Source organism: Lepisosteus platostomus, chromosome 4 (genome assembly GCF_059453375.1).
Source record: "Lepisosteus platostomus isolate fLepPlt1 chromosome 4, fLepPlt1.hap1, whole genome shotgun sequence".
Taxonomy (NCBI): domain Eukaryota; kingdom Metazoa; phylum Chordata; class Actinopteri; order Semionotiformes; family Lepisosteidae; genus Lepisosteus; species Lepisosteus platostomus.
This window is the reverse complement of record NC_142614.1, coordinates 75,972,327-75,984,834: the sequence shown is the minus strand read 5'-3', so window position 1 is coordinate 75,984,834 and position 12,508 is coordinate 75,972,327. Positions and strand designations below refer to the sequence as shown.

Below are 12,508 nucleotides of genomic sequence, written 5' to 3'. Positions count from 1 at the left end.
CGCTGAGGGCACAGGTTCCTCAACAGGGGTCACTGCTATTCAGTACTCTGGGCTCTACCCACTGGCCCACACTGCCTCCCTCTCTCTGGGCTCTACCAACTGGCCCACACTGCCTCCCTCTCTCTGGGCTCTACCAACTGGCCCACACTGCCTCCCTCTCTCTGGGCTCTACCCACTGGCCCACACTGCCTCCCTCTCTCAGCTCTACCCACTGGCCCACACTGCCTCCCTCTCTCTGCTCTACCCACTGGCCCACACTGCCTCTCACCTCTGTCATTGTCTCTCTTCTCCTCATGTCCTCACCCATCTCCCAGCCCCCAGTCTCTCTCTGATCAGTATGCACTCAGGCCTGCCAGAGTTCCGCCCCGGAGCGGGTCAGGAAATGAGAGAGTAATAGGCTGAGGCAGAGTGCTTAAGTAACTTAGGCAATTTCTCTTTTAATTTGAAAGATGGAAAATATTGATTATGGATTATTTTTTATATTGTGCCCTTGATCCAGAATGCAGAAGATTTGGATTTGGATTTAGTGGCGCTTGTGCCTCCTCTCCATGGTACCTGTATCTCCTCTCCATGGTACCCGTGTCTCCCCACTCCACAGCGCCTGTGCCTCCTCTCCATGGTACCTGTGTCTGACATGATGCGCATCAGTGGGAACGAGGGGAGTGTCCTGGGCAGCTGCAGTCCAGCCCTCCTGTCTGCCCTGAGTCTTCTGCAGCCCATGGGTCCTGCTCTCTGCGAGAAGCTCCCTGGATTGCTCATGACCACAGAGAGTCAGGACCTCGGTTTCAGGTCTCATCAGAAGGACGACGCCTTGTTACAGTCTAGTGTCCCAGTCACTATACTGGGGCATTAGGACCCATACAGTCCTCAGGGTGAGCGCTCCCTACTGGTCCACCTAACACCAGCAGCAGCCTTAGTTTTTCCCAGGAGTCTCCCATCCAGGTACTGGTCAAGCTCACGCTGCTGAGCACCAGTGAGCTGCCAGCTGGGAGCTGCAGGGTGACATGGCTGCTGGTACTACCTCCATTTCCTCTCCAGAACTGGAGAGACGGAGAGCACATGCATGTCTCTTTTAAAGTCAATATTAAAAACTTGGATAAAGGGGGAAAATGGAGCGGCTCTTTGAAAATGTTTCTTCCTGGGTCTCTTCTGCGGTGTTCCCAGGTGTTACCGCGCTCACAGCGCTCTGAGATGTGCCAGCAGCTCTGCCTGTAGGCCGGGGACATTTAACAGAAGGTGCTGCTTCCCTTGTTGGGAAGATGGACCTTGAAGACTAACCTACGGCCTGTATTTACGGGGCTTGACACAAGCGAAAGAAAACGTTTTGTCAGCCTCTCCACAGCTTGTCCTCTCTGCATTCAGCGACTGATGTCCTCTCTGTTGTTCAGAGGTGAAGAGACAGAAACGGCTCTCCATTGTGCGCGACTGCATCTTCGCTCCGCTGGCTCAGGTGAAGCCCTTTCTCGCGCGTCCTTCAGGCCCTGAATGAGCAGCTTTGTGCGGGCTGCTGTTATTGTCTGTGATTAATAAACACAACACAACCGTCCCCAGTAATTGTTCTTACCGGGGCATTAGACGGTACGTGACTGAGCCATGACTCACCTATATTAGGGACACGAAGGTGAGCCGCCGGGGGGGGAGCAAAGTTTTTTTTTAAAAAGACGAAGATGGAAAAAAAGAGAGGTGGCGCTGGGAGAAGAATAAATCTCCGCCCGTATAAATAGGGCAGCTCGACGGGACGAGCAGCAAGGAGTGGAGAGCGGCTCTGAGCACAACGCGAAGCCTCCCGTCTGCCATGCCCGAATCCGCGCTGCCGCTGTGCCTGCTGGGGCTGCTGGCCCTGTCCTCCGCCTGCTACATCCAGAACTGCCCCCGAGGGGGCAAGCGCTCGTACCCCGACACCGGCCTCAGACAGGTAAGCGCACATTCACGCCTCTGCCAGATCTCTCCTCGCTGAGCGCCTGGCGGCTCCTGCAGGTGCTTCCGCACCGCGTCTGTCTAGAACCGCAGATGCCTTCCAACCGGAACCCGGGGCTCCGGTTCCTTGGGCTCAAACTTTAAAACCAGGTTTCTCGTTGAGCTCGTCTCAGAGCTCCCGTGTGTGAGTGTCCCGGAGCCAGCCATGTGTGTGCGCTCTCTGTGTCCTGTCTCTTGGAAAGGCGCTTCGGGGACCGTCCTTACCGCGCATCTGTAACGCGAGTGGTTTGTTTCAGCCGAATGGAGTTTGGAGAGTTTATTTCACGTTAGAAAGTGGCGCAGTGCAAGACGAAGGGCCGGACTGGACCCGGGGAGAGTCCGGGGATGAGGCGGTAACGGTCGAGTGTCGCCGCATCTACACTTGAACACTATCCCTTGTGTCGGGATAGGCCCGGGGAGGCGCTGCGGTCAGCAATTTCACGACTTCACTGCCATCGACTAAAGCCGGTGATGTGTCGGGTGAAGTGATCTGGTGATCATTCGGGAGCGAGATGAGCGCGCTCGTCAGCTCAGAGTCCCCTTAACTGAGCAAGCCCCCTGCCTGAAGGATCAGTAATTTACAGGTGTGCCCCCAATTATTTAGAAAGAAGTTGCCTTTAAGAGTAACTGGATTGCGGTTCTCCGACACCTGTACTATGCAATTTGACCTCTCAGCGGTGCGATGCCTGTACTGTATTTGGATCATAGCTTTACAATCCATTATCAGAAAGTCGCTCGTTCTTGGAAAGTGTCTCAGACACATGGACCCTCTTCGGGCATCAGAGAACTTCATCGCGGGACAGCGTGGGGACACTTCGGAAACCGACCTCCTCACTCTCCGCGTCTCTGGAAAGCGGGAGGAAGCTGGAGCGCCACTCAAACACAGAGAGAGCATGCAGACTCCGCACAGAAGGCAGCTAGAGTCGAGCCCAGCACCCGGCGCTGTGAGACAGCACAGTCCGCTGCCGCACCACCGCGCCGCTCCTCCCGACACTCGGTTTTCCAAAAAACCTTCACTTCTAGTCTGTTTTCCCTTCTGTAAAGAGCTTTCGGATGGCGCTACAGCCGGCAGCAGCGCCGGCAGACTGTGTAACGAAACGAGACGAAAGCCAGAGTGCCCGCGACGCCCCGGGTTTCTGAGGGACAAAGCGCCGCCGGCAGCGATGTAGCGCCCTGACGCCCGGCGGGAGCTGAACCGTCCTCTCCGCTGCGCCATTAAAGAGGCTTCCTGAGCTCCAGGCTCCAAGCCTGCACTGTGCTCCGGAGAAGCTGTCATATGCAGGTTTATTCGGACAGCCCGAGTCCCTATGGAAGCCCGTTTCCGCCAGGGAGTTAATAAAAACGCGCTATGGTATCTCAGAATTGCGACTTAGTAACTCAGAATTCCGACTTTATATCTCAGAATTGCGACTTAAAACTCAGAATTATGACTTTATATCTCGTAATTGTGACTTTATATCTCACATTGCGACTTTGAAATAGCCCACATTTCATTGTCTGTCCTCTTGTTATTGTAACGGATTCAGGTTCTAGGGATTGTGCCCTCGCCGCTCCCACCCTAGTTCGTGCCTCACTGCATTGGCTCGGACCCGGGTCTAGCCAGCTGAGGTAAAGACCTTCTTTTTTAAGTAAAAAAGGACATACAATGGAAATATGTAAAAAGTATAAGTTTCAGATTTTATAATTGTGAATTCCTCTGGATGTGAAGTGTCTATTTCTGTATCTTATTTCATATTCTGTCTCCGTTTTTGTATTTCTGGTGTTTAAACAGAAACTTTTTTAAAAAAAGCCCACCGTGCACTATTCCATCCGGATACTATGGAAGCCTCACTGGCGGAAATGGGATTCTATATAAATTAGTGTAATTAATTTGATTTTTATCAGGGCACTGTACAAGACAAGTCTTCAGGCCTATAGATCCTATGATCCTGTACGATTTATGAATATAGTGTAACGGAGCGGCCAACATACAGGTTGTACGATCTGGTTGCAGTGTGGTGACGGCACCGCCCTCCCCTGCGCATCACAGGGATGCTGGCCGCCGGGGCTGAAGAAAGTCTTCTTTAGTTCAGCTGGCAAGACCTGGGTCCGAGCCAATGCAGTGAGGCACGAACAAGGGTAGGAGAGGCGAGGGCACAAGCCCTAGAACCCGAATCCGTTACAATAACAAGAGGACAGACAATGAAATGTGGGCTATTTCGAAGTCGCAAATGTGAGATATAAAGTTGCAATTACGAGATATAAAGTCAAAATTCTGAGTTACTAAGTCGGAATTCTGAGATACCATAGCGCGTTTTTTCTTACTCCCTGGCGGAAACGGGCTTCCATTTCCCGCTGTACGGTGAGCAGCCGACCCGGCCAGGAGACTCACATCGTGGCGTCGCTCTATGCCGGGGAGTGAGAGTGCTTGTCGCCGTCCTCCTGAAGAGGGCTCGGAGAAATGAGAAGTCTTCTGAATCGGCGGGGTTGATTGAAAACGGTGGGCCGCTATTTCGGTTCTCACATTGAGCAGTTCATGCAAGACTGAGGCGGTGTGCCTGGATTTCACTATTTAAAGCACTCAGTATTAGCTTTGGCGAAACCCGAACTTTTTAACTCCGACAGAAGTATGTCTCTTTCCTTTCGTGCTTCTGTCTTTGACCGTTCCTTCTCCTGTCACACTCTTCAGACCCTCTCTCTCTCCCTCTCTCCTCAGTGTGTCTGTAGCTCATCTGTCTATCTCTAATCAGACCCTGTCTCTCTCTCTCTCCTCAGTGTGTCTGTAGTTCTTCTGTCTGTCTCTTTTCAGACCCTGTCTCTCTCTCTCTCTCCTCAGTGTGTCTGTAGCCCCTCTGTCTGTCTCTCTTCAGACCCTGTCTCTCTCTCTCCTCAGTGTGTCTGTAGCCCCTCTGTCTGTCTCTCTTCAGACCCTGTCTCTCTCTCTCTCCTCAGTGTGTCTGTAGCCCTCTGTCTGTCTCTCTTCAGACCCTCTCTCTCTCTCTCTCCTCAGTGTGTCTGTAGCCCTCTGTCTGTCTCTCTTCAGACCCTGTCTCTCTCTCTCCTTGGTGTGTCTGTAGCCCCTCTGTCTCTCTTCAGACCCTGTCTCTCTCTCTCTCCTCAGTGTGTCTGTAGCCCCTCTGTCTCTCTTCAGACCTTGTCTCTCTCTCTCTCCTCAGTGTGTCTGTAGCCCCTCTGTCTGTCTCTCTTCAGACCCTGTCTCTCTCTCTCCTCAGTGTGTCTGTAGCCCCTCTGTTTGTCTCTCTTCAGACCCTGTCTCTCTCTCTCTCCTCAGTGTGTCTGTAGCCCCTCTGTCTGTCTCTCTTCAGACCCTGTCTCTCTCTCTTTTCTCAGTGTGTCTGTAGCCCCTCTGTCTCTCTTCAGACCTTGTCTCTCTCTCTCTCCTCAGTGTGTCTGTAGCCCTCTGTCTGTCTCTCTTCAGACCCTGTTTCTCTCTATCCTCGGTGTGTCTGTAGCCCTCTGTCTGTCTCTCTTCAGACCCTGTCTCTCTCTCCTCAGTGTGTCTGTAGCCCCTCTGTCTCTCTTCAGACCCTGTCTCTCTCTCTCTCTCCTCAGTGTGTCTGTAGCCCTCTGTCTGTCTCTCTTCAGACCCTGTTTCTCTCTATCCTCGGTGTGTCTGTAGCCCTCTGTCTGTCTCTCTTCAGACCCTGTCTCTCTCTCCTCAGTGTGTCTGTAGCCCCTCTGTCTCTCTTCAGACCCTGTCTCTCTCTCTCTCTCCTCAGTGTGTCTGTAGCCCCTCTGTCTGTCTCTCTTCAGACCCTGTCTCTCTCTCTCTCCTCAGTGTGTCTGTAGCCCTCTGTCTGTCTCTCTTCAGACCCTGTCTCTCTCTCTCTCCTCAGTGTGTCTGTAGCTCTCTGTCTGTCTCTCTTCAGACCCTGTCTCTCTCTCTCTCCTCAGTGTATGGCGTGTGGCCCCGAGGACAGGGGGCGCTGTTTTGGCCCCAGTATCTGCTGTGGGGAGGAGCTGGGCTGCTATGTGGGCACCCCTGAGACAGCGCGCTGCCTGGAGGAGAATTACCTGCCATCTCCCTGCGAGGCCGGGGGCAGAGCCTGTGGTGCTGAGGGGGGGCGCTGTGCTGCTCCAGGGGTCTGCTGTGATGAAGGTCAGACACTGTGTGACATCACACTCAGAAGATAACACGCAGAAGGGCTTAGAATGGATTAGAATTGAGTATACTGTTAGGGCGGTACAGTGGTGCAGTGATCAGCATTGCTGCCTCGCAGCGCTGGGGCCCCGGGTTCAGTTCCTGAGGTGCTGTCTGTGTGGAGTCTGCATGTTCTCCCTGTGTTTTCTTCTAATGCTCTGGTTTCCCCCCAGAGTCCAAACACATGATAATGTCTATGTAGGGGTGTGCCACTCAGTGTTCCTGGGGGCCACAGCAGCTCCTGAGCCCTCGCTGACTCTTCTCCACTTGTTGATCACCTGGTCAGAGTCTTGGCCTCAATGGGGTTCATAGGAGTGAATTTGTTCGTCTCCCGGCCGACAACAAGGGGCCGTGAGAATGTGCGAGTGTGGCAGGCGAGGCTGAGGGAGACTGAGATGGCAGTCTGCGTCCTTCAGGAAGAGCCTGGGAGACACGAGCAAGGGAACAAGAGAGAGGGGCTGAGGGGCTGCTCCTGTTGAGTGACAGTCAGTCTGAGTGACCCCAGTGTTGTGACGGGCCTGTGTGTCTCCACAGAGAGCTGCTCGCTGGACCCCAGCTGCCTGGAGGACAGCAGTAAGAGGCGCGCCCCTGCGGACCAGAACCGGGCCCTGGTGGACAGTGCGGCCGGCGATCTGCTGCTGCGGCTCATGCACTTGGCCCACCGCCAGGCTCAGGGGGCAGGCCAGACCCCGCAGTACTGAGGCCCGCCCGGACACACAGCCGCGCACAGACTCGGGCCTAGCCCCGGCCCCCCCTGGTCCCCGGCCCCTGGAGCGAGGAGAGGACGGGCCTGAGCCCACCTGCTGAGGAGCGCAGGACCTGGGGAGGGCGGGGAGGGGCTGGGGGGCTCTTTTCTTATGTAAAAAAGAAGCAATGAAAATGGAAGTATTTCCTGTATGCTGAAATTTGCAAGGAGTACCTTGTAATTTTTATTGCTTATATATATATAAATTTGCATTATGTAACAAACAGCGGTGTGGGGGAAGTGTAAATATGTAGCAAATAAACCTTTTCTTGCACTGTTGTTAAGTGATGTGCCTGAGCTGTGTTCTCCAGATTAGTGGTTCCTGAACTGGCCTGCAGGAACCCTGTTTCTTCTGGCAATTAAGCAGTGCTAATTCCCGTCCTTAATTGATCTGACTGCTTGTTAAGAGGGGTTGATTTTTCTGCCTTCGGTATTTGTTCTAAATATGTCACATTTCAGAGGTAGTTTCCTGCAACTACTCACTTATCAACAATTTGATTGCTTGTTTCTGCCTCATCAGCTCTTGGGAGGTGCTGCTTGTATGCTGAGCAGACACAGGTGGGAGTGACACCAGACACAACGGGAACAGGACACGCCCACGCAGGTGGGGGTGTGGTATCGTTTATGACACGCCCACAATGGGTGTGGTTTGTTGCTGGATACGCCCATGGTGGTAGTAATACTGTATGGGACACGCCCACAATGAGAGTGGCCCTGTACCAGGCATGGTCACACTGGAATGACACTATATTTGACACACCCACAGTAGACGTATCACTGTATGGGACACTCTCACTGTGGGAGTGACTCCCACCAGACTCACCCACAGTTTGTCCTCCTGCAGGTTAGTTTTTCACACATCACACTTCAACGAGGGCAACTCTGGAACACACTAATTAGCTCGGGGTTCATATCACTTACAAATCCCATTCAGCTTTTTAAGACCTCAAAGCTCATTGTAAAATATGTTTTGAATTAAGTGTACAGGCCACAGTGCAGGTACAGCATGTTCTGAAGCCATGGTTGCATTCCTCTGCCACTCTGAGTGTAACTTTGCATGTGAAAGGGTAATATCAGCCCTCACTGAAGCTCATTAACAGGCAGCATCAGGGCGGTGCACTGATCAACATGGTTGTCTCGCAGTGCTGGAGCCCTGAGCTCAATTCCAGACCTGGGGTGCTGTGTGTGTGGAGTTTGTATGTTCTCTCCATGTTTGTGTGGGTTTCCTCCAGGTGCTCTGGTTGCCTCCAGCTGTCCAAAGACATACCGGTAGGAGAATTGGTTTCTGGGAAAACTGGCACTGGTGAGAGTGTCTGTGTCTGTGTGCGCCTGTGGACTGGTGTCCCATCCAGGGAGTGTCCTGCCTTGCACTTGCTGTTTGCCAGGACAGGGTCCAGCTGCCCCACGACCCTGAATTTGATTAGGCTGGTAGAAAACGGAAGGATGAAATTTGTTAATGTAAATGTTTACATGCCCCAACGTATACTCTTACCAATCAGGAGCATTTCATTCCTGCGGCTCAGAGAGGGAGATACAGTGTCAGTAGCACGGTCTGCTTCACACCCACAATAATGCTGAAAACCATCAGCTCTGCCTCCTGATGTTACTACCCTGCTCTGTGCAGTTTGCCTGCCTGCAGCTTGACAGCTCCATTACTGTCTCTGAAGCTCTCTCTGAGATTGCTAAGGGATGGACATCAGGTCCATTAAGTCTGATCATTGCCATTAGACTATAAAAACATATCATATATAAATAGAATGTTAATATTTTACAATCCAAAGTTAAGCTGGAATTTAAATAAATAAATCACATAGCACACTATTAATAATTATTTAAAATATAAAATATATTACTGCCCTGGATCCATCCAGAGAAAAACAGATGCATTCTAGGACATCAGGGCTGACAGGCTGAAGGTGCTGGGTCTCTTTAGTCTTGAACAAACAAGACTAGGAGGGAACCTGATACAAGCATTCAGAATCCTCAGAGACACCCAGTCAATACCCTGGCCTGGATGTGGTCATTAAAAATCCCAGGGCGTTTCTCGAGAAGAGTAGGGGAGTAACCCCGGCGTCCTGGCCAAATTTCCCATTGGCCTTTACCAATCATGGCCTCCTAATAATCCCCCTCTATGAACTGGCTACATCATTCTGCTCTCCTCCCCACTGAGAGCTGGTGTGTGGTGAGCGTTCTGGCGCACTATGGCTGCCGTCACATCATCCAGGTGGGGCTGCACATTGGTGGTTGAGGGGATCCCCATTACCTGTAAAGCGCTTTGAGTGGAGTGTCCAGAAAAGCGCTATATAAGCGTAAGTAATTTTTATTATTATTATTATTTTGATTCTCGATCCAGGGTGTTGCTGTTCTATAGTCTTGAAGGTCTGCGAGGCCCAATCCTGTTTGCAAGAGCAGGAAGAGGCACACACAGATGAGAAAGCAAAAATAATTTCCACACTGGCCTAAAGGAACCAAAATATGCACTACATTAACTTATGATGTGGTTTATGCATTTTTCAGTTGAAACTGTTAGTACTGTAGTTTTTATTTAATTCCACAAGAGGGAGACATAGTCTCAGTTTTCAAACCATTAGACAAGAGCGGTTTTATTTTAATAACATGGTTATAGATGGAAACAGAGTGAGAGACACAGCAACAGACGTACAGAGAAACAGGTACAGCTTCACACTGAACAATGCCATGGAACAACTACCAGCTCACAGACCTCGGACTGCCAATCAGTTAGTTCATCTGGCAGAAATGATTATTATTATAATAATTGTATAATGATGGGGCATTAGGACCCATACAGACCTCAAGGTGAGCACCCCCTACTGGCCTCTAATACTTCTTCCAGCAGCAGCCCTAGCTTTCCCAGGAGTCTCCCATCGAGGTACTGACCAGGCTCACACCTGCTGGGCTTGTGGGCTGCCAGCTGGGAGCTGCAGGGTAATATGGCAGATCTATGTAAAAACATTCTACATGTGCAGAGAAAAACAACAAATAAGTTTGAGCATGGCAAAATTAGGCCCATACCCACTGTGAAGTACGATGTAGGAGAAGTGTAGCTAAAATCCTTAAAGGCACTGACAAAGTCAAGCCAGCAGACCTCTTCATGAATAACCAGTGGAACATGAACCACAAGACAGAAGTGGAATCTACTGTGTCTATGTCTTTTTCAACCCCGAGATCAGAAGACATTTCTTTCCTCCGCCAAGAAGCCCTCCTCAGCTTGGAGCTAAGCAGGGAAAACAATCCTTCAGCCAGCTGGTCCTGAAGGTAACTGTTCTGAGCCACACTGGCACCAGCCAGCCCCACAGATCAGAGTCACCCGCTCACAACACAAGCCAACAACCCTGGACTATCAGATCAACACTGTCACACTGTTAGCTCAGCAGTGTGTCAGACTGTCAGTCCAGAAGTGTGTCAGACTATCAGCTCAGCAGTGTGTCAGACTGTCAGTCCAGAATGTCAGACTATCAGCTCAGCAGTGTGTCAGACTGTCAGTGCAGTATTGAGTCAGTTTGTGAGCTCAGCAGTGTCAGACTGTCAGTGCAGTATTGAGTCAGTTTGTGAGCTCAGCACTGTCAGACTGTCAGCGCAGTATTGTCACTGGTCATTGAAAAGTGGCTTCATCCATCTCGCCATTGATCATGTGCCAGCAAGCTCAGGCTTGTGTTCTCTGTAGCTCTTGGGTGGGCTGCACTGATTTGGGGACTGAATCAGATTGCTGTGGACCTCCTTTTCATAGAAGATTGTTCAAGACTCATCCCCCTGTACGTGGAAATATCTCAGACACCTCACGGTGTCCTCAGAGAGCTGCCTGGATATCGAGATAGTGCCATGCCAGTGTGTCTGAAGATGACTCACGGTGTCCTTTCATTACTCAGCACTGCAGGGGCAAACGGCCTGTTGACTGCTGCGCTCCGGCCCTCTGTGGCCCTCGTGCCAGGACTGTGAGCCTGTGTGCACTTATTCTTCTTTCTTGGCTTCTGTTTATTGATTGTGACCTCTGACCCCACGGGCCCAAGGGCTCAGAAGAGAGCACACAGGCTCTGATTTCAATTACAGCAGCAAATATTGATCTGTGGTAAATTAGAGCCCCTGTGTTCCTCTGCGCTCAGTTAGTCATTATAATTAGCACAGAGTCTCTCCCAGGAGATGTGGTTACACAGGTTAAAGAGATCTTCCATTTTCGAACCTCCTGCCAGTAATCTTGTTTTTAATTTAAAACATTTTCAGAAACCAGGTATGGTCTTATATTTGAAGCTAACAGACAGATATTTTTACTGAAAGAGCCAAGCAGGTCTAGTGGTTGTGAGTTAAGAGTGGCTGGCAGGGCTGAGAGAGAGAGGGAGGCAGCGTGGGCCAGTGGGTAGAGCCCAGAGAGAGGAAGGCAGTGTGGGCCAGTGGGTAGAGCCCAGAGAGAGGGAGGCAGTGTGGGCCAGTGGGTAGAGCCCAGAGAGAGAGAGGCAGTGTGGGCCAGTGGGTAGAGCCCAGAGAGAGAGAGGCAGTGTGGGCCAGTGGGTAGAGCCCAGAGAGAGGGAGGCAGTGTGGGCCAGTGGGTAGAGCCCAGAGAGAGAGAGGCAGTGTGGGCCAGTGGGTAGAGCCCAGAGAGAGCTAAGGATCAGAGTTTCTGCAGGTGGATGGAAAGGAAAGGGTTAAGGCCAGAGGCAGTGATTCATCCCTGTGGGTCACTGGGTTGTCACAGAGAGATTTGCACAGAGACAGGGCTCAGTCCGCAGCTCATATGCTGTTAAACACTCCAGGAAATGCAATCAACATTTTAACATGGGCATTAGCCTCCAGCCCCTGGGGCCTGCTGAGCTCTGTTAGCGCTGTCAGGCTCTAATGAAAGACAGCGTTACATCTTCATTGCATGTTTGCTGAGGCTTGTTCAGCAATTTGTATTCATGTGGTGGAGAGCTTCCTGTCTTCAGCAGAGGCAGATGAGAGCTGCTGGTCACAGGAGGAGCCAGTGTGACGCAGGGCTACACGTGCAAGACTCCCTTAATATCGGCATCGTGCCTCTGAAATGACGCAAGAACAAGAACAGGAAAACAGCAGTCCCAGCTTCTCCAGCTGTCTGCCTCCCAGTAACTCTCTGCCTCCCAGCCTTCTCACCCAGTGAGGCTGTCAGGTGGGACCTGAATCTGGACCCTATTGGGCAATTGGGTGGCACAGTCACATAGTGGGTAGTGACAGTTCTGCTCTGGCCGAAGTTCAAGTCATCATTCTGTGGGGAGTCTGCATGTTTCCTGGGGTTTCTGTGAATTTTCCACAGATTTTCTCTCCAACCTCCCAGAGACAAGCTGGTTGGTTCCCTGGATACTCTAAATGGCCCGTTCTGTGAGGAATGGAGCTGGGCACCTCGCTTCGTTAATCCACAAGAGAGGTCACAGTCATGACCACAACATGGCCAGGCAGCTTGTTCCACTCTCCCGCTCCCTTTGCATTAAGAAATGGCCCCAGTTCTCAGTTTTAAATTCACTTCTCTCTGCCACGAGTGGCTGCAGTGCTTCCTGGCCAGTGCCCGGACTCAACTGGTTCTACGATACGACATTTCACAAAATTAGAAGGGCCCTGTAGTAGTGACAGCGTTACAGATAAAACTCTGGGCGAGGAGGGTTCGTGTTTCTCGATTTTGAACGGCCAGGGCCCTGGTCAGT

General features: G+C 51.5%; 1 protein-coding gene across 1 annotated transcript; it reads left to right on the top strand.

Moving 5' to 3' along the window:
* Positions 1-1,726: 1,726 nt before the first annotated feature.
* Positions 1,727-7,121, top strand: LOC148673852 (vasotocin-neurophysin VT 2-like). The gene is made up of 3 exons (XM_088630754.1): positions 1,727-1,915; positions 5,851-6,055; positions 6,632-7,121. The coding sequence occupies exons 1-3, from the start codon at positions 1,796-1,798 to the stop codon at positions 6,796-6,798; spliced, it is 492 nt and encodes a 163-aa protein (XP_088486880.1). The 5' UTR covers positions 1,727-1,795; the 3' UTR covers positions 6,799-7,121.
* Positions 7,122-12,508: the final 5,387 nt, after the last annotated feature.